Below are 27,458 nucleotides of genomic sequence, written 5' to 3' on the forward strand. Positions count from 1 at the left end.
TTTAAGTAGTTTGGACATGAAGCTGAGGAATCCAGTAGAATTGTGATCTTTCCGATTCTTCACAGTTCTAATAAAATATTTCTTGTGATGCAATTTTTCATCTATACTTCATTTAGAATTTCTTTCTTTATCTGATAAGCATTTCAAACAAAAATTTTTAGTATTCTATTCTAGTATTGTAACAATGGCTAAGCCTTTATTATAGGTTTTAACAGGTCTAAAAATGATCTAGGAAAATTGCTATAAAAGGTACATTTCTGGGCCGGCCCAGTGGCTCACTCTGGAGAGTGTGGCACTGGTAGTACCGAGGTCACGGGTTCAGATCCTATATGGGGATGGCCAGTGCGCTCACTGGCTGAGTGCAGTGCAGACCAAACCATGCCGAGGGTTGCGATCCCCTTACTGCTCACACACACACACACACACACACACACACACAAAGGTACATTTTTCACATACAAAAGCAGACTTTTATTAAAAAACATTCTAATTGACTTACATTGTAGTATGGAAATTTAAAGGAAAAAGTATGTAGATTTAAAACTAAAATTGAACTATGTGAGTTATTGGATTTCATAAATTGAAAGACTAATGAGCCACCCAGTGAAATTCATATCTGATACCAGGCAGCCCTTTATTTTGTCTATGTGGAAGATATGAACAGTGCATTACCTAGATTTAAAATCATCATGGTCACTATGAAAATTAGAATGAAAAGTGTCAAAAAGGCATAAAATGGTCTGTAAAAAATGTATAAGCATGGAATATGGTTATATTTTGATGGTTTGTGTTTCCATGTTTATCAACATTAGTATTTTTATATTAAGAAATATATTTATAAAATAATATTTTCACTTTGTATATGCTGTATAAGTCATAAGTATATTAAAATATTTATCAATACCAAAAGAAAAAAGATTGGACTCGACTATAACAAAAACTTAGCATTAATTATGGTCGTCTTTGCATCATGAGACTATAAATCATTTTGCTTTTCTTGAACTATGTTGTGTTTTCCAATTTTCTGTAGTAAGACATTTGACTTTTATAAATAAAAACCTTTTAAAAAATTTTAAACAAACAAATATTTTCTGGTATTGTAGTATTAAGAACACAATTGTTGCATCAGTATGTAGGATTTATAAGGCACTCCATAAAATTCCTGAGGAATTTTGGAAAAAAACTTATTATACCTGCTAATCAAGTAGGAAATGTGTAACACAATTTGTCAATCTAATAAAATTAAGTAACAATTACCCCTTGATTCTCCTTTTAAAAAAAACTTTTAATTTATTCACCTTTTGCTCATTAAACATTGTTTTGGTTTGAGATTTGAGAGGGTTGAAATTTAAGGTAGTGTAGCGGAAAACAAATATAGACTTTGAGTCTGAAGACTTAAGTTGGTGTCTCAGATTTGTCTCCAATATTGTGTAGCTTTCTGGCCTGCAATAAATCAGAATAGTTATGTTCCATTTTTACAGAATTATTCTGAGAACCCAAGGAGATAAAAATGTGTGAATATGATTTTAAACTATGCTATGTAATTTAGAATATTGTATTTTTTCTGCCTAAATAACTTAATAACTCAATTTTCTCAACAGTGATAACAAGTTCGATGACACTGATAATTTTTTTTTTTTTAAGTCTTTAACCATAGCAAGTAAGGGTCATTGTTATTAATATCTTTGATATTTGTGTACTAAATAACTTAATAACTCAATTTTCTCAACAGTGATAACAAGTTCGATGACACTGATAATTATTTTTTTTTTAAGTCTTTAACCATAGCAAGTAAGGGTCATTGTTATTAATATCTTTGATATTTGTGTGCAGTTATTGTTCTTTATTGCTCATTCTTTTCATGTGTGCTTTTCTTATCCATAAGACTTCTGACTCAGCTTGCATTTCAAATAAATAAAATATTTAAAGCTGTTACAAAAACAATTTTATTTGTAAAAGGCCTTTCTCTGTTAACATTATTAATTTTGGTATTTATCTAACAATAAAGATTTTTGGATGGCAAACTGCTCGATATCAATAAAGATTTCCAGCCGTTTTATGGGGAAGGAGGACGCATTCTGGAGATCCGGACTCCAGAGGCAGTGACCAGCATTAAAAAGAGAGGAGAAAGTCTAGGGTACACAGAGGGAGCCTTGCTGGCTCTGGCCTTCATCATCATCCTCTGCTGCATTCCTGCCATCTTGGTGGTTTTGGTGAGCTACAGACAGTAAGTATGCAAAGATGCTAAATATGGATAGGTTCTCAAAAAGACATAGTAAAAAATCATTTCTCATAACATGGCTTGTAGCTGTGAAATACTGATAATGCAGCCATTCGGGAACTGCTTTATCCTTCTTGTACCAAATCACCTTCTTCCAAGGAAAAACAATGCAAACTTTAAATACACTTTTTTTTTGCAGATGGCTCAGTGTTCCTATGCTCCTAATATGGTCTCATCTAATAGGAGTATTAGGTTAGCTCCTGTGGCTTTGTTTATGCTCTGTTTTTGATTAAGAGCTTAGGGAGAGAAAGTGCAGGTATTCTGGGAAAAAGGCAGTGGAATGTCAAATGCAGATACTCACTTTGCTCAGTTCCAAGAGAAGTCCTGTAACCTCACTATATTGTCATAATAGGTTTTTATCCGTACTGTTAAATTTACCTCTGTGCAGATGATCACAGTGTTAGTAAAAATCATAGAGTACCATATTAATTTTCCATGTGATTTCTTCCTTCCCGGGTAGCCTTGCCAGAGCCTACATTGTAATATCTGACAGCATATTTTGGCTGTGCAGGTTCTTAGTTTTTACAGTTCCTATAGTCAAATATAACCATTTATAATATCTATATATGTTTTATTTAGGCCCTTCAATGTAGTCAAATAATTATAAATAATTTAAACATCTATATTTGAGATAGACTAGTAATATATTCTTTATTTGGCACTAGGTATGGAAAACCTTTGTGATAGAGGACTACAAATTTTAAGTATATCCCTACAGCCAGTGATTTGAAATAACTGAGGAACAAGTTAAGAGAAGGGTAGCCCTGAGAGTGCCAAACACACAAAAATAAATAACAGATAGGAATCATAAAAATATACATTACTTGATATAGGAAACAGTAGGAAATAATGGGACAATTGCAATTCGTCATTTAAAATATCTACCAGAAAAGCACTAAAATAGTCCTTATATATTCTTAAACTGTTATCTTTGCTCTCAAACACTGAAAATTTTCTTTTGAGTTGAATAAGTTAAGGTAATTCCAACCTGAAACCCCAAAGTATTCCCTACATGAAGACACTATAGGAATATTTTCTATCAGAAAAGCAATGTGAAATTGCAAATATAACATTTAGCTTGATATAATGGAGCTTAATATATCCTTAACAAATCAATTTATGTGCTAATTCTAAAGCCTATGAACAAACTTAATACTGGACAAATTGTTTCAAATTATTAAGCCATCGACCCAATATTAATTTTCATGTTAAATCTATTCTGTAATTCCAGTTATCTTTTTTCATTTAACTATTTCCCGAAGGATTTTTATTACATCTTGCTAGCAATAAAATTAGTGAGAAAAATTCTTATATTTGGCACACAATGCAATGATCAGAACTAAAGCACTCTGGATGTTATAATCGGTGGTGTGAAATTTAACAAAAAATTAGCTGCTTAATATTTGAACAATTTGTAGATACATTTTTTAATTCTCCTTTAGTTCAGTTCAATTCTTTGAGTTTATTTTATTTACTGCTTTTGAAGATTAACGGAATTAAATAAAATGAGTTTCACTTTGTTCATATGTCAAAGAAAAATTTTAATATTTACAGATCTAACACGTGTACCTTCATATTCTGCTTGTAAATAAGATAGGAATGGATGGCTATGCTTTTGTATAATGATGAATCTTTGAAATTTGCCATGTATGGAAAACTAAGACGCAAACATGAAAAAAATGTCATGAGTGCATTGCCCAGGAGTGACACCTTCCAATTCTAGTGTTAGCTTTATCGTGGTCCAAGGGTATAATCAGGGTTGCTGCATGATTCCATTCTGTTAAGTCTTCAAGCAGAGTAAACTGAGAAGCTAATTATAAAGATCAGATCATTATTTCTCCATTAGAGTTGAAATTTACATATCCATGTTTTAACCCAGTTTTTCTTTTTCTATTTAGTTCATTTCTTTCTTTTCCTCTGTTTTAACAGCTTGTATGACTGTAACAGTAATAAAAAGTACTCAACAGTTTTCACTTTCTGATTTGAAATAGTTGGTTTTTCCTTCTGTGCCATTAACTCTGTCATAATGCGTTTAACCAGTAAATTATTTACAATTTAGAGTCAATCAGATGCTAAGATATAATGAATGCAGTATTTCTAATGTGGCTTTCTCTTTTTTCCTACTCACTCATTGCTTTTCCAAACAGATTTAAAGTGTAAGTATAATTACTAATATTTTGGACATGATTTTAAGTAATAATAAAAGAAATACCCAAATTCATATTGACGAAATAAGCATTCTGCACAGAAGCATGTACTATTTGTTTGTTTTGCATTTGTAATAGTTGTACACTTTTTGGTTTGATATATGTAGAATTGAGCTGATTGTAGGCAATTGGATATAACTGGCATAAATGTGAAAAAGGCAATTTTTTCGAATAGTTTCCACACTTTGAGATCTTGGATTTGAGGAAGGAATTAACAGTCCAGGACATTCAAAAACAGCAGCCTAGCTCTAACAGAAGAATGCCAGGCATAATAACTAGGAACCAAAAGGATATAAAAACTAATCAGATCTCCCTCTTACACGTACACAGCTACACAGACTCAGTAAATCAATGTCAAAATGCTTCAAATCATTTTTAAATAATATATCTATTCTTTAGAGACAAACAATGTATTTTTTTTATATTCCACATACCTCATCTTTTGAAAGAGATCCATTAAACTACCAATTATCAATCACGTTTTTATAAAGCTTTTGCATTCTCCTATTATCATTTAATTTAATTTACAAATATTTCTATTGAATTCAATCCCTAAATAACTAAGGGGGGGATTATAGTTAAATAAGACCCTGTGGGGGCGCTTTCGTAATTCTATCGGTTTATGAGTTCAAAAATCTGGGTAAAAGATTTTAAGTGGGTTCCTCTGATAACTGGACCTCACTATTAAAAGGTAGCCTATTGATAAGCATATTATTTCTAAGATGAGTTTTACAAGACGTCTTTACTTTACCGAAGACGCCAGGCTGAGTGCACCAAGACAGCACGAATTCAAGCCGCCTTGCCCGCAGCTAAACCAGCAGCGCCCACCCCCGCCCCAGTGGCAGCGCCCCCGCCACCGCCGCCGCCACCTCCGGGTGCGCATCTCTATGAAGAACTGGGAGACAGCTCGATGTAAGTAGATCTTTCAGGAACGTTGACAAGTAAAGGGGTTTTAATAGATGCTGTATGGTGAGTATTTCATTTCGACGTGATGTGAAAATGCAGCTTTCAAACTATTTAGAATATTTTATTTTGTAAAACACAGAAGATTGCTAAGATGAGAACCTGACACAAAAATTAAGATGAGAAGTAACAACCAAAAAAAAAAAAAAAAAAAAAAAAAAGGTTAAAAAAACCTGAAAGCAAAGCAGTATTCAATTTGAGGAGACAATTGCAGATTTATAGCTTGGATAATATATTTAATATCTCAATCTTTGGGGTCGTGTAGAATTTTTTTTTTTTTTCAAAAATTAGGAATAGACTCTGAAAATTAAAGTTTTCCACAAAGGAGATTAGGAGAACATAGCACAATCACAAAATGGTAATTCCTGATTTAGTATGAAAACCAACCCGTTTGATAATCGAAATCAAATTCTATGGTTTAAAATCGTTGACTCATCTAAGATACTATTTTAAGACATTATATAACATAGTAATTAAAAGCTGAATGAAAATAAACAATTCATATATTAAATGTCCAACTCCTTAGAACATATACTTTTCATTATATACTCTTTGCTATTATTACTTAATATTTCCCCTACACTATTTGGTATCTCTAAGCAATTTTAAATCATATATTTTTGAAAGAGATTCAACTTGCTGTTAAGAGACTTCATAGCTGATTCTATAATGATGCTACCCTCATAATCTGATTCCTTTTGATGATGTTTAATTTATCTTTATTTTAAAAATTCAAGAGTAACTACTTCTGGACTTGATATGTAAAACAGCCAAGAATATTATAAAATTTTTAATATGACGAAGTTAAATCCAGAAACCTTTTATAAATTGGAATTTGGCAGAGTAGAGGGACAAAAATATGTTCTTACATGTTACATTTGTAGCATTTACTACTAGGAATAAAGTAACCCTCAAAAATCATGAAATTCATCTTTGAGTGGGATAACCGGTTTTAAACAGATGTATTAATATTATTTGTCATATATTATACCAGGTTATGTTTAGAATAGTCTTAATAATGCTAAAGTTTATTTTAATGCTATTCTTTTTAGACTAAAACTGAATTTAAAGTAGTTTAATAAATGACATTCTGTTTCTAAAATAATAAAATTGAGGATTCATGCTTTAAATATTCCTTTTTTATTTTTCAAGTTGATTATGTTGGTCTCTTTTAAAATTATTGGTGAATGCAGGAATTGAGCCAATGTGATTTGACTCTATTTAATTATATTAACCACATCTCTCCAGCAAAGATGTTTAGAAACTAAAAAAGCATTACGTGTAAAGTTAAGAGTGTTTATGCATGAAATCAGTGAATAATATATATTCATTTTAATTTAACAAAAGCAGGTTTACTGTAACATCATCTGGAATCAATATAGTTTGATGGTGGTAATTTTCAAATAGCAACACTTACAGACCATTTGTTTTGAAAAGTGTAGTGGACTTAGTAGAAGGTTTTGCAATTATAATACATGTATTTATTGAAATATTTTAACTTATAAATGTTTAAATATCTTTATGATGTTTATCTATTCAAAAACTTTTTGCAGGGATTCTAATCATAGAAAATGAATGAGCTGTTAATGAGTTATCAATTATTTTAAAAGGAGAAAGTCATTTTGAAAGAAGTAACATCACAAAATAATTAATAACTTGATATAGATTCAATAGTTATTCTGTAATAGTCATCACTGTACCTGTAAATTTACTTTTTTACTAACAAAATATATCTTCTTTATAAATCAGTGCACACTAAGCATTTTTTCAGAGTTAGGACATAGAAGTAATTCTTAGATTCTCATTTAAAATTTCTATTTTAGGAGCGAAATCATCCATGTTTAATAGAAGTAAATTTTACCTATGTATAGTAAGTGGATATAATTTGATATGGTAAGATATTCAAATAAATGCCAGATAATTTTATCTAAAACATTATTTGATATCTTTCTTATAAATGAACACAAAGAAAATATAAAAACATGCATTTTCTTGTTTGAATGCAGGTACTAAGTGTTTAAAACAAGTTGGTGTTAGTATTTTCATAATAATCTCAAATTAACTATAGTTAAACATTTTTTTTTCTATCACATGTTTTCTCTTTCTCACCTGTGGATACATAGGCATAAGTAAGTAAATAATATCACTCTAATATAAGAGCATTAGAAAAAAAAGATGCAATAGAATAGTTTAAGTGATATTTCACCATTAATACAGTGATCTTCTTTTACCATAATCATTTACTTTTAAAAGGATGTTTTCTGTTCCACACTCAATTTCCTTTTGATGCCCTGAAACATCATGAGCTTAAAACAAGTGTCCCCAGTGATAGCACTTGTGCCTACTGAGAGGGGTTTCAAAATTCTACTTTAAATTTCTCCTTTCATTCTCCTTTAATTTGTTAAAAATATTTATAAGCTTATTTTGATCAAAAGCGATGTGGTATCATTAAACAGATTGTTTTTGTTTCCAAGAAAAAATTAAGCCAAGATCAGATCTACACAGAAACAATGGCCATGTAATGTCATGCCTTGTGGTTCTTGACATGTAGAAAATGACTTTTCAAGATCAGGAAAAGTAAAAAGGGTTTGCTATCTGTTTAATCCAAATTTTCTGAGCTTTTTGAATTATTCAGATGGGAATGATAGTCCAGGTCCACCTGTGAGAATTCTTTTTTACAGTCTGTATATTTGCCAAATGACACATTAACAACTTTGCCTTTATGTATTATTTTATTGCCTAACCTATCACCCTAATTTTTCAGTGTGGCTATTTAATTTCTATTCAAAATATTTTCCTTTCATCTTATTCTTGCTGAGTGCGAAATAACAAACAGTAACTAAAATAAATATTTTATTCTGTTTGGGCTTGAGAGCAAAACCTAATGAGAGACCACATATTCAAAACCACATGTCACCCAACCTTTTCTGGAGAAGTGTCCTAATGCTCTCATTACATGCACTTAATTTATGCTCCTTTACTCACTTCAAATTTATTTATGACTCACAGTCACCTGTGACTCACTGTTCATACATGGCCATATCTTTCAGTTTTGTGAAAACAGTGATATTTTAACATAAACCTTTTTATTAAAGTGAGTCTTGACTAAAATTTGGTCCAGATCATCTTCAAGAAAATACCAACAGCACCAGTTCTGATTGGTATTGTTTGTAATGTTTTAAAATTTAAAAGTGTATAATTTAAACAGAAGAAAATAATCTGTCAAGATACTTAATTTAGTTTCTTAATTGTGGTTATGAACTCCATGAGAAAAACTCTCTCATCTGTCCTTAAGGACTTTAATTCTCTTAATCTGGATAATGGAATATCTCTTTCTGTATTCTCTTGCAAATTTTGTCTCGGGAGAGTACTTTTAGCTCTTAGACTAAATAACTGAGATGAGAGAGCATGAACAGGTACTGAACCAGATACAGCTCAGGGACTTTTATCTGTAACAGTCAGCTGTGAGCATCCTCAAGCAAGGCAGAGCATATGAAATCAGTGGCCAAGAAGTTGGTCTGTAATTTGGAGGATTGTGATTTATACATGAGTAAACTGTGATGTGTGGACATGGATACTTTACTGTATCAAAGTACCTGAAACAAGCAGAAACAGTCTAGAGATTGACACATGCATTTTAAATGAAAATTTCTCATGCTACTCACCACTCAATATTTTTCTGTTCTACCTTTTTAGAGAATAGGGACTTGAAAGTAATGTCTTGCTTCCGTAGATTAGTGCTGTTTGGCCTTTTATGTTTTGACGTAGTAATGAGAACTGTAAGAGCATCTTTCTCATGAGAGCTATGTCACAACTTGTTTCCTTACATTTCATTATCTTCTTTTCTTTCAAGTCTTTTCCTTCTCTACCATTTTCAACAAAGCAGGGGAAATAACTCAGTCTCAGAAGACAGGAAACATCAGCAAGTTGTGATGCCCTTTTCTTCCAATACTATTGAGGCTTACAAGCCAGCTCCTGTAGATGGATCACTTAAGAACAACCAAGCAAAGTCTGCAAGGAGATTCCCATTTCTATCTGATGAGGATGCCTTAAGTAACCAGAATCCCCTTTATAAGGAAAATATAGATCAAAGATCAACAAAGTCAGACTCTTCACTGAGTACAGAATTTGTAAACCCATTTTTACCCAGAACACAAGCCAAGAGTGAGTCTCTGAGGGGCCCAAGAGAAAAGGTTCAGAGGATGTGGAATCAACCAGTCAGCCTTCCAGGGACACTGATGAGGAGAGTTCCAAACAGACCAGAAATCCTAGATCTGCAGCAATGGTATGGCACGAGGCAGAAAGCTGAAAATGAAAGCTCTGGAAGCTACTCAAACAAAAGAGGTAGCAGCAATTCACTGCTTACACCTGAAGATGCAAATTTGGCAGAAAAAGAGGAAATAAGTCAAGTTGAATCACTGATGATAAAAGGAAGAGAACAGCTGAAATCTCTGTCTTCAGACTCTGCATTTCCCTCTTGGCCTCATTTCTCATTCTCCACTTTGCCGACTGTCTCAAGGACTGTGGGACTCAAATTAGAACCTCTTGTCCCCACGCCCCCTGCTGACTGTTCTGTAGAACTTTCTCCTCCAAGGCATTGCATTGTAGACGCTCCACTCTTTAGGGGACAGACACCCACTTGTATGCTAGCCGTGGAAACCAANTTGTAGACGCTCCACTCTTTAGGGGACAGACACCCACTTGTATGCTAGCCGTGGAAACCAAGAGAAACATTTTTGAAAAATTTTCCCATCCAGCAAACAACTTTCCTCCCTCTCGCTCTCCCTCTCCTCCTCCTTTTCCTCCTCCTCCTCCTCTTCCTCCTCGTTCCCTCCTTCCACTTTCTGTCCCTACTTCTGCTGCCCCTTCTTCTCCTCCTGCTCTTCTACCTTCACTTCCTGTTCTTGCTTCACCCCCTTCTCTCCCTTGCCCACCGCCTCCTTCAGCTTCATTTCCATCTACAGAGTGTGTTTGCATACCCGTTGCTAAATGCACTACCAACACAGCACCTTCCAAGGAAATCCAATCCTCTAGGACACAGCTATCAACATCAATGACAATGTGCCATGCAGACCCTCAAAGAGAACCAAAAGGCGTCCTCAAACATGTGAAAAATTTAGCAGAACTTGAAAAGTCAGTTGCTAACATGTACAGTCAGATAGAAAAAAACTATCGACCCACAAACATCTCAAAGCTTCAAACGATTTGCCCTTCGGACATAAATATGGAAATCACATCTGAACAAAACCAGGAGAAATAGAAAAATATTGTTGAGGAAATTGAAAAACAATCTCATAGTCAATTTACTTCACTATAATCTTGCTTTTCCTGTTTTCATTGGGCAAATCTTTTGTTTATCATAATTTTCAAGATGAACATCAAATTTGAACATCAGAGAAGATTCCATTGTTTTACCCCAAACTCAATGCAATGCTGTTTATTCCTCATTTTTAATTTAAATGAGTATTAATCTCATCACTACTAACTCATATAATAGATTTACCTTAATTTTCTTAACTACAAAGTAGCATTATTTGTCCTACTTTATTTAAAAAGTAAGTAAATTTAATCTATTTTTAACGGGGATAGATGGGCATGCAAGTTAAATATTCAACTTAAACCAAGGGCTTATTTATCATGTTGATACAGTGACTTTTATATTTACTTTTCGATCAAAGATTTATACAAACATTCCAGGAAAAGAACAGACTGTGACAAATTAGTTAAAAGTGGTATCACAGGTTCTATTACTTCCTTGAAGCCTGTGTATTTGGTAAGAAGAAATACTACCAAAGTGAAATGTTATGTACCTAGAAATGTAGGAGATGACAGACATAAGGTATTCCCAAATAAATCCCAGGTGCTATGACATATTTGTTTTCTAATAAGAACATCCTTTACTCTGGCTTGCTTTTATCTTACTTATATGCTTATGGATCTGATAAATCTTTTACTTTTTTCAATTCTGTCTTATTCTATTTATTTCTTATTGTGTTTTCCCTTCCCTTCTTTATAAGGAAAATAAATCTTGAGTTTTCAACTTCTGTAAAGACATTTCATTGTTTCCACAGATGTTTAAAGTGCTATTTAATTTTGCCTGTTCACGTTGTTATATCAACTACTTAATTATAAATTTATCATAAGATTCTCTTTCAAAGAAAATATTCATTTATCTCCAGTTTAATAATTAAAATATAAAACTTTAAATAGACAATCAAGAGGGACTATATTTGGTGAACTGATTATAAATTTATCATAAGATTCTCTTTCAAAGAAAATATTCATTTATCTCCAGTTTAATAACTAAAATATAAAACTTTAAATAGACAATCAAGAGGGACTATATTTGGTGAACTGTTGCCAGTTTTATATAGGCCTTTGCTTTTTGTTTTAGACAAAGAAGACAAAAATTTACACTCTAGAAAGAAATTTCCATAGCTGTAGTAATTGTTCTAGAATCTTAGAGCTCAGCTTGTTTGATTCTTACCAGCATCAGCTAAGCTAAGTACTATCTTCCTACCTTCTGAATGAAACTTACACTTCCACTGAGCTCAATTTTAGCTTGAAAATATATATGTAATATAATGTGTAATATGTGACTATCGAGTAATTGCTTTGTTTTTCCATGAAACACATGGATTAAATTTTATTTACTGGATATTACCATTTTGAATACAAGTATAGTTATTTGTTTTACACTGGAGTTTTAGAAGATATAAGACTGCACAGAGAAAAGTATAATTCCAAAATACAGGCAAAAGTTATGCTTAATAATGAATTGTAAGTATGTTAATATAGGTTGAGGGCCCTACAATGCATTATTTCAAAGGTTTTGTTCAGCCCTTATGTTATGTGACATTTCTTCAGGAATTTGATTTGGCATTTCTGATTAACAAGATCAGATAAAAAACAATCTATAAGTCTAATTACTTCTATTAGCCCATCTGCTTCAGATTCTTTTCATCCAAATCAAGAGTAATTTCTTTCCTGGGTTTCTTGAACATGATGTTTTTCTCTCTTTCACTGAAAAACTTTGGAGTTTTTGTTGGCAGCTGGTCATATGCATGAGAACTTGTGCTATTTGACGGACTCTGACAAGGTATTATTTACAGTTGTGTAAGCCTTTAATGAGAGTGTATGTTTTTTAAGTTAATTTCTACAAACATCTTGCAAATGTCAAATTTAGAATTCTTTGATAATGAAATCTCTAAATAGCAACCAAAGAAATATTACAAGAAATACAGATGCCATTTTTGTGTAGGTACCAATAGCCTTAATAAATTGTTACCTTGTCCTTTTCTATATCATTTGTATAATATATGCATAATCTAAAAATTTTATTAGTATTTTATATTTTTCAAATGAAACATCTATACCCATGTTTTATATTTAATCCAGTCTAATATTAACAAGTTATATTTGGAGTTTCCAGACTCATGATAAAAGTCTGTTAAAATATCTTCTATATGAGACATAAAAAATAATTTTGTGCACAAACAAAAATGTGTATTCTTTCTCTCAACTCCTAATTCCCCACAACCTGACAGCCAGTTATGATCCAGTTAATGCCTAACGAATGATTAAAAAGACACAAACAAGATTACCATACATAGTCTACTGTGAAAAGTAAACCATAATTCATACAAATGGTGTAAAATGAATAATTAATACATCTTGTATATAAGCTGCATAAAAAGATGCATCAATGTCATATGACTGGTTTTATAAGTATCAACAGTCAAATTTTGAAAGCATACAGATAATTACAAATATTGATTCTGTTATGTACTTCATTTAAGTAACTCTCTGCCTTTGAGCTAAGACAAGCACTACAAAAAAACAAATGAAAGGTAACAAAAGGGTTAATGGAAACCATAGATTTCATCTGTTGTTATTTTATTTCCTACATTTATAGAAAATAATGCTAATAAAAGGCAGCAGTAGAAATATCTTAGAAAACAAAGTCTAGCTTTGGTTGAATATTTTATATGATGTATGTGACTAAATGGTCATTATTGAAACCTAAATATGAGTTTAGTTTATCTCTAAAAGATAGAAATTGAGTAAAAGTTGGACATGTCTAAATTTCTAAAAGCTCTAGAAGGATTATCATTCCCATAAATATTGGCGGAACCAAATAATCACTCTGCAAAATTCACTACAGAACCATTTCCATTATTAAGTAGTTGATATGATTAAGTAAGTGTTATAGTAACTTCATTACCAACAGCTTTAACAAACAATTCATTAACCACTTAAGATGCTTTCAGATAAGTAGACTTATCTTGTGAAGACCTTGTGAATTCTTTTTAGAAAATGTTCTACAGAGATTGTTTTGTTGGACTTTAAAAATTAATGTATGTACCTCTTCATAATAAATCTTCGTTCCAGTTGTTTCTTAATTCCATATAGCATAGTCAACAGCATCAGTTTAATAGTTTAGGTCAACTGTTTAATGAATAATAAACAGAAAATTTTAGAATTAGTGGCATTCAGCATTGAAAATTCTATGCTCTTTTCTATCTCAAGTATCGTATCATCAGCTTGTGTTTCATCAACTTGTGGTTCATGAACTTTATAAATCTTTAAATAATATTGAATATTTTGCTATTATATCTATAAAACCTTTTTCATTTCATTTTTAATAATATAATTGACCCTTAAAGAATAGTCAGTATTTCGAATTCATTATTTTTAGAATCAAGTTGACATAAACAGAAAAAGAAAACTTACTATTTGGAAGAATATATTCTAGTCATGGAGATTTATTTCATCTTTGTCTATTACATTCTTCTAGTATGAAACACCTCTCTTCCTTCAATGTATTAAGACTTGCGTAGGGCAGAGATTACATGGAATAATTTTTATTCCAATTAATCATAACAAAGTCAAAGTGTTCTTTTATACATTATTGAGATAAAATAGGTTTTTTGTCTTGTTCATATGGAATGAGGGACTTGGATGATAACTTTATTTTAGTAATTCAAGCATGAAACCTTGATCCTCCTGTCTTGATAATACCACAAACATATTTTCCACTAAGATAGTTTTTAGTAAAAATTATCTTCTTAGTTTTGCTCAGATTTTCTTTAAAAGCCCTTATGTACAATTTTATATAATCTGAAACTCCAAGATGTTTAATACTGATTTCTTTATTTCTGCCTTGCAGGAGAGGTTATGCATCAGAGGTAAGGGCTTTATGGTGGTATGTTATGTCCAGGTTATGAGAAAAATATTTGTGTAATAGGCAGGACTAATGCATATTCTTTTGAAACAAGGTTATTTTCCTTTATTTCAACAAAAACTTATAAGTATGCTTTGCTATTTATTTTCTTCTATATATGTTGTTTCTCTTTTTTTGGTGGAGAGAAGGGTAAAGTCTATTATTTAACAGATGAACAAGGATCTACTGCTTACCTTTCCAAGATTCAATTTCTTTTGTTCTTAATTATTATTACTCAATACTGTGACATTCCTCAAAATTTGTTTTTCTAAGGCTATAAATCTAATTTAGAAATGGTAAGATCACTTAACTCTGTTTTTTATTTATTATTATTATTATTATTTTGACCAGTGTAGTCTATCATATCATTATAACAGAGCTTGGAATCTTAAAACTTAAAACAAACAAAAAATAATCAGACTATTAAAAAGCTCTGGGATGTTAATTTGTGTTAATTTCACTGTCAGTCTACAAAGAACATACTGGGCATTTTGACCAATAGTATTTGCCTAGCTATGTTATAAATGATGCTATCTGTGAAGTCGCTGTGAACCTAGTCCATTTAGCATACAACTTCTTAATCAAGAGAATAAAATAAGTATATGATCTAATTAGCTTATAGTTTAGAATGCATAAATTCTGGATTATGTGGGAAATCAAGTTGAATACCTCTATGATAACTGGTTTTCAGAGATGATTGCAATAGGTAACAGACTGAATCAGAGTATCTCTAACTTAAACTTCCCTCCTAACAACTGTATCATAAAAAAGTCTATATCTTCAGATAAATAATTGTTCTATTGGTCATTTCAGACAGTTGGTTTATTGGTGGAATTATCTTCCACAGCCTCTCTACCCACCTCCCCAGTGCTTACTTTAAGATACATGTTGTTTAACTATTTCCTTCCAAAGAGTTGATAACCCAAAATTTGAATTGTGTTATCTTGCTCCCATCTGGCTAAAGTCTACATTATCATGAAACAGACCAATAGACACTTTGTTTCCTTTTAAAAAGTTTGGGTGAAATTGAGAGGAAGTAGGAAGCGATCCCTATAAAATCTGAGAAAGGACAGTTTTCCTAATCACAGACAATTTTATAAAAGCATGCTTAATGCTTGAGTGCAAGTAATCCATATTTCGTTAAGAAGGAAGAGGAATGGGGAGTATGTCTTAAATACTCATATGGTGATGAATACATTACAACTATATCATTCTGTGTGTTCTACCTTTCTTCCTAATGAATCTGATTATATTTAATGTGATTGAGGAGAAAAAAAAAGAGGAGTAATTTAAAACAAGATTAAACTTGTAAAAAATAATTGGGTGATATTTAAAGTGTTTTTAGAAGCATAAATAATTCTTTGTACTATGAATCTTAAACCAAAAACAAACAAAAAAAATCTTTGCAGAATTCTGTTTATTAAGGTTATTAAATTTGATGCTAATTAAAATGAATAAATTACTTATTACTGTCATGTATGTTCCAATATAAAGAATTAGTCAAAATATTATTTAATGCTTTTGGTTGTTATCAAATAAATAATAAATCATAATCCCAAGGTACCCAGTTTTAAGCTGTCACCTTTTTTTCTCTCTTCTCAATCATAATCTGTCTTTCCCAACTGAATTATTTTCTAAATCTTTTTCTATTTTAATTTCCTTTGGCAGCAACAACAACTGCTGAGGCCTTCTCTTCTTAAACCAGAGGTATCAATTTTCTTTTTCTTTTCAACATCACTGAGTCTTCACAATACAGTTATGTGGTTCATCTTACATATAGGCAGAGTGGGTGGCTGCCATTGTGGCATAATTTTACGAAAGACAGAAGGTGCTTTTAGGTTAAAATGAATGAAGTAAATAAACACCTTTCCACTGCTTGCAGGTGGCCCAAATTCTAAATTTTTAGCTTCATTCTCTTCAAATTAGACAGATAAGGCCTTGGCTGCTATTAAAAATAAGCTGCCATTGAATGAAAGACAATAAACCTGATCAGTAGTCAATTGCCTTAGTGAATTTGGATTTGTGAGATCTATTCCTGAGATCAGATAGATTAGATAAAGTTTAAAGAAAAATGCCAATATCTGTATTGAAATATCATTTCACGTGATTCAAAATATTGTCTTTGAGCACGTCTATTTCAAATTGCCTATAACATTTTCTTCTGCAATGTGAAAAAGATATTCAGAGTTATATAATGCATATTATTTTTACTTGTCATATTTACATACTGCTGAAATTGTAAATTAAGTAATGCTAGTTTTAAATATTTCTCTTCTTCAATAAATTTGGTATTTTATAAGCTCCACTTATAAAAAAAATTATTCCTTTTCTTTAAGAACAGAATCATAACTTGGCTAAAGAGAAACTTTTCTTGGTTAGAATTTACTCCCCAAAATATGGAGATTGGGAGTTGGAATATTCAACTTTAGGTTTTTAGCAAAATTTTTCATGGAGAGGGCTCCATAGACTATTAAATCAGAAAATTCAGAGTTAAAATCCAAATTCCAATTATTCGATGCAAGACCTTAGTCAAGATATTGTCCTTCTTAACATCAATTTCTTCTATAAAATGTTGGCAGTAATATCTAACATATTAGCTCCTATCTCAGCATCTGGAATGTAGCAGGAAGAAATTTGGTAAATGAAAGTTAATATTGTTGTTTTTGTTTGCATCAGTATAAATTTTTAAAGTAACAAAATGCCAAGTTAATTATCTCTATGCCTTCTCTGTGAGGTCAGCAAAAATGAATTTTAAAAATAACATTAAATGTTTGATCTACCCATAACATCACTTTTTATTATGCCACTTTGCATGGTTTTCTAAAACTAGGATTCACTAGGTAAGGAAGTATCAACAGGAAATGTGTGGAACAATAAAAAGAGCCAGCATTCCATTGTCTGTTTTAAGCCGACTCAGGGATCTTACTGGTCATCAGGTCCTTCCTTGATTTTTTTTTCCCATGGGATGATACTTCATTCTTCTTTCATGACTGATATACCCATCCAAGAGGCACCCTTCAGATTATTCCCTTATGCTAGTTCCTGTCCCTCCTTAACCAACTCAGAACTACAGAGTGGACTGACTGACTCAAGGACTATCTTGCTAATTTGCTTGGGTTCCTGTCCCAGTCCCATCTATCCTTCTATTATATTTTTAAAGTAATTGATGCCAGATATATATACTGTAGCCAGCAAACGCTGAACCTTATTCTATATTTAGGGGGAAAAATGTACTTAAGTGTAAAGAAAATTCTTTAATTCTGACTTTTAAAATCTGAAATTCATTCAATTGTGTTATGTCTCTATAAATACTTACTTAAATATGTTATTTTCTGTATTTACTGTTACCAAAAGTTATTAAAATTCCACTTCAAAACCATTTGAAATTCTTTTCTCAGTCTCTGCATATATTAGATAAAACATGCATTGGTAAGCGGTTTAAGAGTTTTAGTTCTGAGACTTCTTTGCTTTATTTAAACCAGTATCATTATGTTGGGTTTTCGATGTCTCAAAGATCTAAGCTTACTGACATGAAGCATGTATGTTTTTTCAAAGTATTTAGTTTGAGTAACTGAAATCTAGACTTTAACTTTGTCCCGATTTCTTATTGGTCTCCCTTAACTTATTCCATCCCCACCCTCAATCTTCCTGTAATAAACATTTTTCTTTGTCAAAATACAACCTACTGCAATAAAAAAATGTACAAATTATACCGAAGAGGTAAATGAATTTTACAAAGTGCACATACCCTATCAGCTCTCCAAAAGGCCTTCCATGTCGACACCCAGATATTGGTTCTCCTTCCCCCAACCACTCACCTAGCTTGCAAGACACATATTAATTAGTCTAGTTTTGAAGTTTAGATAAAGAGAATAACATAGTATGTTTCATTTGTGTCTGATCTCTTTTGCTCTTCATTCTGTTTAGGAGATTCATCTAGTAGTGTGTTTATCTCATGGACTTTAGCACTGGATCACACTATTTGGCTGTTAAGAATAACGTGTTTGGTGCACAGATGTACATCTTTCTGTTGGGTGTTCAACTGTAAATTGAATTTCTGTGAAAGAGGGTTTGCATATATTTAACTTGACTACTATTCCTGAAAATTTTCCGAAGTGTTTTACTAGTTTATAATCTCTTCAGAAGTGTGTGAGAGTTCCAGTTGCTCCATAGCCCTGCTAACACATGGAATTGCTGATTCTTTTTTTTGTTTTTGTTTTTTTTTCTAAGTCATTCTGGTGGGTAAACTAAATGAACTTTAACATCAAAATTGGATTCTTTTGAGATTGGTTCATAAAGTATTTGTAAATGCAAAGCCATCAGATAGTATATAAGTATATCAGAGGGATTGCAAATTTAGATAACTACAGGATCCAGGGAAGTAATGTAATGAATGGAGTTTATTAGATGGCAAGCAATAGTGGATGACAGATTCAATGGCAACTACGGCTATAGATGGAGAACAGCATGGTTGGAGACACTGTAGCAACCAGGAGAGAACCTGCCTGCTGTAAGGACCAGTACCACTGACTAGACTCTCGATATGTAAAAATATGATCCTAGTTTTGCCATCTTTTTATTTTTCAAGAGAAGCCAAAAATCTCTGTTTTTGATGGCATTTTATGATTAGAATTGTTGGCAACTAATTCAATTTTTAAAATGATGTTGACCAAACCAAGCACAACTGAGGGTCATTACCCATATTTGTCATGCAGGCTGTGAATTTACACACTTTTAAAATAATATGTTTGTGCTGTCAGAGAAGAGTGTTCTTTCTTTGACTCATAACTGTACCTAGAGCAACAAAATTAATTCTCATAATTAATAGATGATCTTAGAAATAAGGACTGACCCTTTTTCCTTGGGTACCTGTACTTTTTCCTCCTTTTCTTCTCTTACTTTATTGCAAAATTAATTTGGTTAACCTTTTCCATTTAACCTGATTAACCTGTTACAAAAAATTTAAAAATGGACATATAAAGAAATTGCATTAAATAGTTATTTAATACTGTTTTCATATGTGTATCTCAGGAAAAACAATATTCTACAAAAATAGAGTTTAACAAAAATCAGTGTTTCCTAGAGTTTGAAACTGGATATCTTGAAAGGGTCTCTACTCTAACAAATCCTTCTTTTAACAAAGAAAAAAAAAAGCTCTTAAATCCAGAATTAGCAGTAAGTTTTAAAATGTAAATATCATTGGGAGATATCACGCATTAACTTAAATTCTCCTCAATGTATAAAGTACTGTTATCAGATGATTTTATAAGAACAGTTTTAATGAGTAGAAGTATGCTGGGTATTAAAAAACTGTTAGTGAGAAGATGAAAAAGTGCCAAAGATAATGTAATTTTCTTTAATGATAAAAGTTAATTAATAATATAAGTTAAAAAAGAGTTAAAGATTAACTATCTATTGATAATTTTAAAAGCCATCTAAGAGTAAGTAAAAATGCTCATTTGTAGTTTTTAACAGATTTACCATTAGGAAAATTTACTTTTTCCCACTTCAGGTCTAATAACATAATCTTATTTTGCATAAAATAGTTACAGCCAGAAAAAAAATATGTTTGAATATGTTTATTTAACACTTGTAATTAAAGTTATTTTGGCAGGAGTGTTTTGAGAGTCACCAATTTCTAGGTGTGGAAATCTGATTTTAAGCAGAAATGTAATAAGAATTTGTTTTCAAATGCAGTTTCTTTTTTTGAACAATAGGAGTTATCCATGGAGTCTGGAATTGATCCTGGCCAGGAATATGGACAAGATTATTACAGTTATGAGCATGGGTACATCTTCAGATTTTTTTATTCAGAATCCTACTGTAATATTGTATGAATAATAGGAAGTTACTAAATTATTATTATTATTAACAATTGTTTTTTAAATGTCTTTTTGTTAATTTTATATTTGAAAATGAGTAATATATGTAGCTTTAATTTTAATCAAGTTTTAACCACTTTTCTATATTGAGTTCTGCACTGATGTTTTTTTACTGACATTGATTGCACTTCTAGAAAAGTAATAAAATTATTCAAAATTATTTAAATGGAAAATAGAAGTCAAATGTATTTGCTCAATTCCTGAATTCACCATTACTTTCATGAGATGTTTGACATTTTATCTAATCAGTCAGCCTAACGTTTTGCCCAAGAGCAATTATGAAGAAGAAAATATATTTTATAATCCAGTAATAAGTACTTCAGAAGTCACTTCTACATACATAAGTTAACTGCCTTCAAAAATACTGCCAAAAAATGTAAAGACCATTACAGACTATGTTTGAAGCAAATTTTTACTATAAAGATATAGACTTAAGTTCTGAATGAGCTGTTATGCTTTTAGAAAGAATCTGTTTTGAGTCCTGGGTTCTTCAACTAATTAAGGAAAAAATGCTTCTTTCCCATTCTAGTCTTTCCCAAAACTGATATCTGAAATAACTCAAGTCTCTTTGTTGTTATTCCAGGCTACCATTATGGCAAAAGTCATTGGTCATCGGGTAGTAGTTTTGTAACTAATTTGCAAGGAGCCTAATAGGTGCAATATAAATATCTGTTTATTGAATGATGAAGGAAAAGAAGAAAACAAATCATCCATTGTAGAGGCTACACAGACCACATGATAATATGCTTAAAGCTGTAAGTTTTTATTACAGGTATGAAATGCCTCAATATGGAAGCCGCCGCCGATTGCTACCACCAGCTGGACAAGAGGAATATGGTGAGGTGGTTGGTGAAGCTGAGGAGGAATATGAGGAGGAAAAGGTAATTACTATAATTTATTATGTGAGATAATTTCCCAAGAATATTTTTAACCCTACTTGACTCATAAGCTTTAGTACATTTCAACTTTCAGAAATTCTATTCGTTTAGTACGTGTTTTCCATAGAAATTTAAAAATCCTGGCCATTTCATTGCCTTGCCTACTGAGGAAAATTAATTTTTAATACTTTAATTTATTTCCTCCTATAAAATGTTAAATACCTGAAAAAAGCTACAATAAAATTTGTTTTCTAAAATTTTAAATGTTGCTCCATATAGATATTATAATCAAATATATTAAAAATATTTTGCAACACAATATTTACTTTTATTCCCACATTATCTAGCATACCTAACAATCATAAAAAAATTAGTCTTCATCTTTTAATTATCAGAGGAAAATAAAGTATTTCCAGCAATATTTCTGAAGAGATAATGTAATTTATGTTTACATAAGCATGAGTCATCTCTATCAAATTTTTATACTTTGTCTGCAATATTTACTTGGCAAATTTATCCAAAAATAGCATCAACAACAAATGAATGTCACTATAGCTTTAACCCATTCAAAACTTTACAGAATACTCAAATTTCACATAACCTTTCACATAAACTACTATATTTTCACAAGTATTTAAAATTCTTATACTTTCGTTACAATAAATACATAAATTTATTAATCAAAGACTTGGAATAGGAGAGGGAAGAGGCAATTATTATTTTTTTCTTTGTTCTAAGATGGAAAATAAATGTTGAATAAGAAAAAAAGGGAAAATCTTGGTCTTGTAAAGTACAAGCCACATAAAATGATTTACTGTCTCTTAATCACACTGTGTCTATCTACAGTAGAGAATTTTGTCATTGTTATATGACTTGCATAAAGCTGTCACCCTACAGTTTCATTTCAGTTTGACTAATGAGGGACAAGCTCGGACCATAACTATCCCCAAGCTGACACTTCAATTTGCATTTTCACAATTTTCAGGAAAAGCCAAAGAAAATTATAAAGCCAAAAGTTGAAATTAGAGAGCCTAGTGAGGAGGAAGAAGTAGTGGTAACTGTTGAAAAACCTCCACCCACTGAGCCTACGTACACAACATGGAAGCGAGCCAGGATATTCCCAATGATTGTTAAGAAAGTTAGAGGACTAGCTGATAAGAGAGGCATCCCTGACCTTGAGGGGGAAGAGTGGCAGAGAGGCCTGGAGGAAGAAGATAAAGACTATTTGAAACTAACTCTGGACCAAGATGAAGCCACAGAGAGCACCGTAGAATCAGAGACAGAGTCCTCAAGCGACTATACTGAATACAGTGAAGAGGAGTCCGAGTTCAGTGAGTCTGAGACTACAGAAGAGGAATCCGAGTCAGAGACACCTTCTGAGGAGGAGGAGAGTTCGACCCCTGAGTCAGAAGAATCTGAATCCACAGAGTCAGAGGGAGAAAAAGCAAGGAAAGACATTGTGTTTGCAAGAAGAAGGCCCATGGTTGAGGAGATCAAGGAAGTCAAAGGTCGCAAAGAGGAGCCACCTGAAAAACAAGAAGAACCTAAGGTGGAAGAAGAGCACCCAGAAGGAGGACAGGCAGGTGAACCAGGGCCAGTGGAAGAACACAGAGACCTAGAAGTTCAAGACGTCCCTGAGGAGGGCAGTGCAGAATCAGCTTCAGTGGAAGGTGGAGTGGAGAGTGAGGAGGAATCAGAATCCAGCAGCAGCAGCAGCAGCAGCAGCAGCAGCAGCAGCAGCAGCAGCAGCAGCAGCAGCAGCAGCAGCAGTAGTAGCAGTAGTGAAAGTCAGTCTGGAGGTCCATGGGGCTTCCAGGTGCCAGAGTATGACAGAAGCAAGAATGTAAAGCAAAGGAAGTCTCCAGGAGTAAACTCTGAAGGTTACAACACAGCACTTTAAAAGAGATCACAGTAGGTGGGAGGTTTGCAGTGATGAGTGCTCTTGTGTGCAGTGCCTTCTGTGTGTTCTCTGAAGTGACGTTTGAAGGGGGGGAAATTGATCAAGATTTTGATCTGACTTGACCAAGTGAATATATGTGCTATCCAAATAGATTTGTATATTAAAATGTATTAGAGTAAAAATGACTGATCTCTCCTAGATTAGTAAATCAGAACATACACAATTAGCTAGTCAATATTTATTGCCTGGTAGGATTTTTGTTAATACAATGTGACATTATGCATTAGTAGTGATACCCTGCTTATTGGAATAGATTATATATATATAATGGTTATATATATATATAACCACTACCACCTTTATAAAATAAATACTAAGTCAAGCTGCAACAAGTGAAATCTCTACTAAATAGTCTACTTTTGCATATATGTACATTTCATCTGGCAAAGGTATTATCACAGACATCATGAATATATACAAATAGGATTGTATCTCCCATAAATACTAAGTCAAGCTGCAACAAGTGAAATCTCTACTAAATAGTCTACTTTTGCATATACGTACATTTCATCTGGCAAAGGTATTATCACAGACATCATGAATATATACAAATAGGATTGTATCTCCCACTTTCAAATATTAGGAGTTAAATGAAATAAAATTTAAAAAATTAAAAGTTGTTAGCATTTATTTTCTGTTGTGGATATGAGTTAAAGTGGATTTAAAAAAATTGTAACAGTTATAAAATATTTTCTGGGCAAATAAACACAACTTTTTTGAAATTTATATCTGGATATTAAGAATCATGGCTTACTCAGTTCAAAATGTTGATGGTTCACATATCGTAAAAATGCAATACTATTTTGAGAAAAACAGTATTGTTTATCCTTTGCTCCTTGCCATTTCTAATGTCAGTTGGTAAAAGAAAAGTGAATTGGTGAAAATGTCCATTGTGTTTCAGTTGCTTACAAAAGGAAAGTTTAGAATAATTATCTTTCAGTTTTGTGCACTACAAAATGATCTGTGCAGGTTGGGAACTACTTTCTTTTAAGTTAACTTTTGTCTAAATGGGATGACCCAGAAAAGCAGGATACTTCAAGTGAATAAATGCATTAAACTTTACAAAAATTTTGGCTCACAATGGAGAATGAATTAGAAATTTAGAATCATATGGGTTTTAAAACCTCTTCAAAATATTGGCAATAGAGGCATTAATATTAACAGAATATACTAGTGCATTCCGTTCCTTTCAATTTATCTTTCCTGAACAGTATAGCAGCCGTCAAACAATGGATCAGATCCTTAGTTAAATATAAATAATTTCCTTTTCTTCTTATGTAGAGCAGTAATTTTATCTAAAAGAATACATGTGCTTTCTGGAATATCTACTTTAACTCTGCAGTTCTTCTTTTCAAATGTTATTAGGCTCTAAAGCCTATGAAGGATTGGTGAAAAGAAACTAATGTTAATAAAGACTTGTTTTCTTCTACCTTTCTTAAACAATCTTTACTTTCTCAGTGTCATTGTTTTGGATTTCACAGGCATCGTTATCTTTACCTTTTCAATTCCTTTGATAATGACTCACATACTGTTTGTTTTTTATTCTACCAGTGGGGAAGAAAAAGAATGATCAAGTTAGTTGTTGATCGAGAGTACGAAACTAGCTCGACTGGAGAAGACAGCGCTCCTGAATGCCAGCGAACCCGTCTTCACAATCCTAACGTCCACAGTAACATCAATGGCAATATTTATATTGCACAGAATGGTTCTGTGGTGAGAACCCGCCGTGCCTGCCTCACCGATAACTTAAAAGTTACTTCCCCTGTCCGATTGGGGAGGCACTTTAAGAAACTTGACAAGTTGGCAGTGACACACGAGGAGAATGTTCCCCTGAACACATTATCAAAGGGGCCATTTTCTACTGAGAAAATGAACACAAGACCTACTCTGGTTACATTTGCCCCTTGCCTTGTGGGGAGTGACAGTACAGCAGTGAAGCCATTGGGGAACAGGCTGAAAAGCACAGGTGAACAAGAGTCCGGGGTTGACAGTAAGAACAAGGAGGCTTTGGAGTTCCATAGTGACCACACACAGTCGGATGAGGAAGAACTTTGGATGGGCCCCTGGAACAACCTCCATATACCAATGACAAAACTGTGACTAATTTTTTAAAAGTTATTTTAATTTTTACTTCAGTTTTTAATAAACTGTGCTTTTTATTGTCACTGAGAAAACAATGTATGGAATTTATATCATGCACACAAGTTAAAATTTTGAACAATATGCTTTAAAATTTACAAAGAGACAGATTTGCACTCACATTTGTATCAATTGTTTTTCCCAGAAAACCTTTTTGGACAGACTCTCAATTCACTAAATAACGTATCATTTAAACATTTAGCTGTTTGGGGGGGGGTCTTGAATTTTTTTATTTTAATAAACAAGAAATAATTTACTAAGTAATCATTTATATTTTGTTGATTATCATGGATTACACTTCATTTATAGCTTCACGGCGCTTTTTTGGTACATGAAATTCTGCTTGCTATAGGCAAATGGGAAGAAAAATAATAGAGGATTTTTACCAGTAAGAGGTTTATAGAGTTGCTGTCTATACTGTCTTGATTTTGTAAGTAAAAGATAGAATTACAAAGTAATAGTGAATGTGGAGATTACATGTGAGCTATTTTGAATCATGAGCTTATTTTCCTTATTGTCCAATATAAAGTTTCTTAGATTTTTACACACAAATACACACACATGACCTTTTAAAGAACAGTTGAAGGCATATCTCTTTTTAACAATATCATTTAAATATTTTTCTGGTGCCCCCCTCTGCCTCTTCAGCATTCTATCCATATCAAATGTAACAGATAATTTCTTTTAGCTACTTGAAGTTAAACAATTGTTTGGAACAACACAGAAATCTAATGCTCAGCAAAAGCTTACTGAGAAGTAGGAAAGGGTTAAATAGGCAATAATGCATCTAGAATCACAGCTTCAGTATGGAAGATTTGGTAAGGTCAGAGAAGTCTCACATTAATGTCATGAGACATGAATATTTTATAAACTCTGCATAAAGGAATTTGGCAGGGTCAAGAATTTATATAATATGTGAAATTCCTATAAAGGCTAGAAATCCATAACTTCAAATGTATTATTTTATTTAACTTCTCCCAGCTCTGGTTTATTTATAGGACATTTTAATGCACATACTCATGTGCCTAAAGTCCAGAGCCAGAAAATGATTGCCTGGACATTTTTTATCAAAGAATGCAGTCTTGATTTTTTACCATTGAACAAAGCACAGTGTTTCACCATTAATAAAAATGAAACAAAATATCATTTTTTAAAAACAAAACAAAACAAAACAAAAAACTTGCCTTGTGTGGTGTTTCACCATTAATAAAAATGAAACAAAATATCATTTTTTAAAAACAAAACAAAACAAAAAACTTGCCTTGTGTGTCGCATACTCTGCACATGTAAAAAGAATGAAAAAAATATAGTTTAAGAGAATTCAGAGTTATATTAAATATGACAGTATGATACAGATATAGCTCACCTCAAATTTTGCAAAGTATTGACCAAGTTCAGATTTTAATGAAATTCCTTCATGCATGCTTATTATATGGTTGAAGGATTGAATAATGTACTATTATTTATTTCCCTCTTACATGTTTTCACATTTTAAAATATTTTGTTATAATGATATTTCCTTATTTCCAAATGAATGAATTGTATTAACATAATCTTGTCAACTTATATGAGTAGTACATTTTTATTTTACATTTCCCAAAGTATTTGAGATCAAATACAGTAACATCTCATTTATCTAATTTTATTGGAGATTAATGCATTCTATATCCTCACCAGAAAATCTGTCAGCATTAACTAGGAGCTTGTTAGAAATATGGAATCACACCCACATTCCCAGACCTACTAAACAAGAATTCACATTTTTATAAGACCCTAAGGTGGTTTGTATGCATATTAAATTTTGAGAAGCAATGATCAATGCTATTGAACTCCAGGGCTTACTTGTTCAATCACCAAAGTAATTATTTTTAGTATAAAATATTTTGTATGGAAGTTAGATTAAGCATATTATATTTCACTACTAG

The 27,458-nt window shown here is 32.1% G+C and overlaps 1 protein-coding gene across 1 annotated transcript in view; it reads left to right on the plus strand.

Moving 5' to 3' along the window:
* LOC103600058 (protocadherin-15-like) overlaps positions 1–23,334 on the plus strand; it is a gene marked incomplete at its 5' end in the record, with an annotated part of 167,732 nt that extends 144,398 nt beyond the window's left edge. Inside the window, 7 exons of the mRNA XM_008584293.1 lie at positions 2,009–2,227; positions 4,429–4,437; positions 5,245–5,400; positions 7,575–7,580; positions 21,329–21,437; positions 22,420–23,155; positions 23,198–23,334. Of these exons, the coding sequence (XP_008582515.1) occupies positions 2,009–2,227; positions 4,429–4,437; positions 5,245–5,400; positions 7,575–7,580; positions 21,329–21,437; positions 22,420–23,155; positions 23,198–23,334 (1,372 nt within the window). The remainder of the gene's footprint in view (positions 1–2,008; positions 2,228–4,428; positions 4,438–5,244; positions 5,401–7,574; positions 7,581–21,328; positions 21,438–22,419; positions 23,156–23,197) is intronic.
* Positions 23,335–27,458: the final 4,124 nt, after the last annotated feature.

Source organism: Galeopterus variegatus, unplaced genomic scaffold (assembly GCF_000696425.1).
Source record: "Galeopterus variegatus unplaced genomic scaffold, G_variegatus-3.0.2 Scaffold3210, whole genome shotgun sequence".
In the NCBI taxonomy this organism is placed as follows: Eukaryota; Metazoa; Chordata; class Mammalia; order Dermoptera; family Cynocephalidae; genus Galeopterus; species Galeopterus variegatus.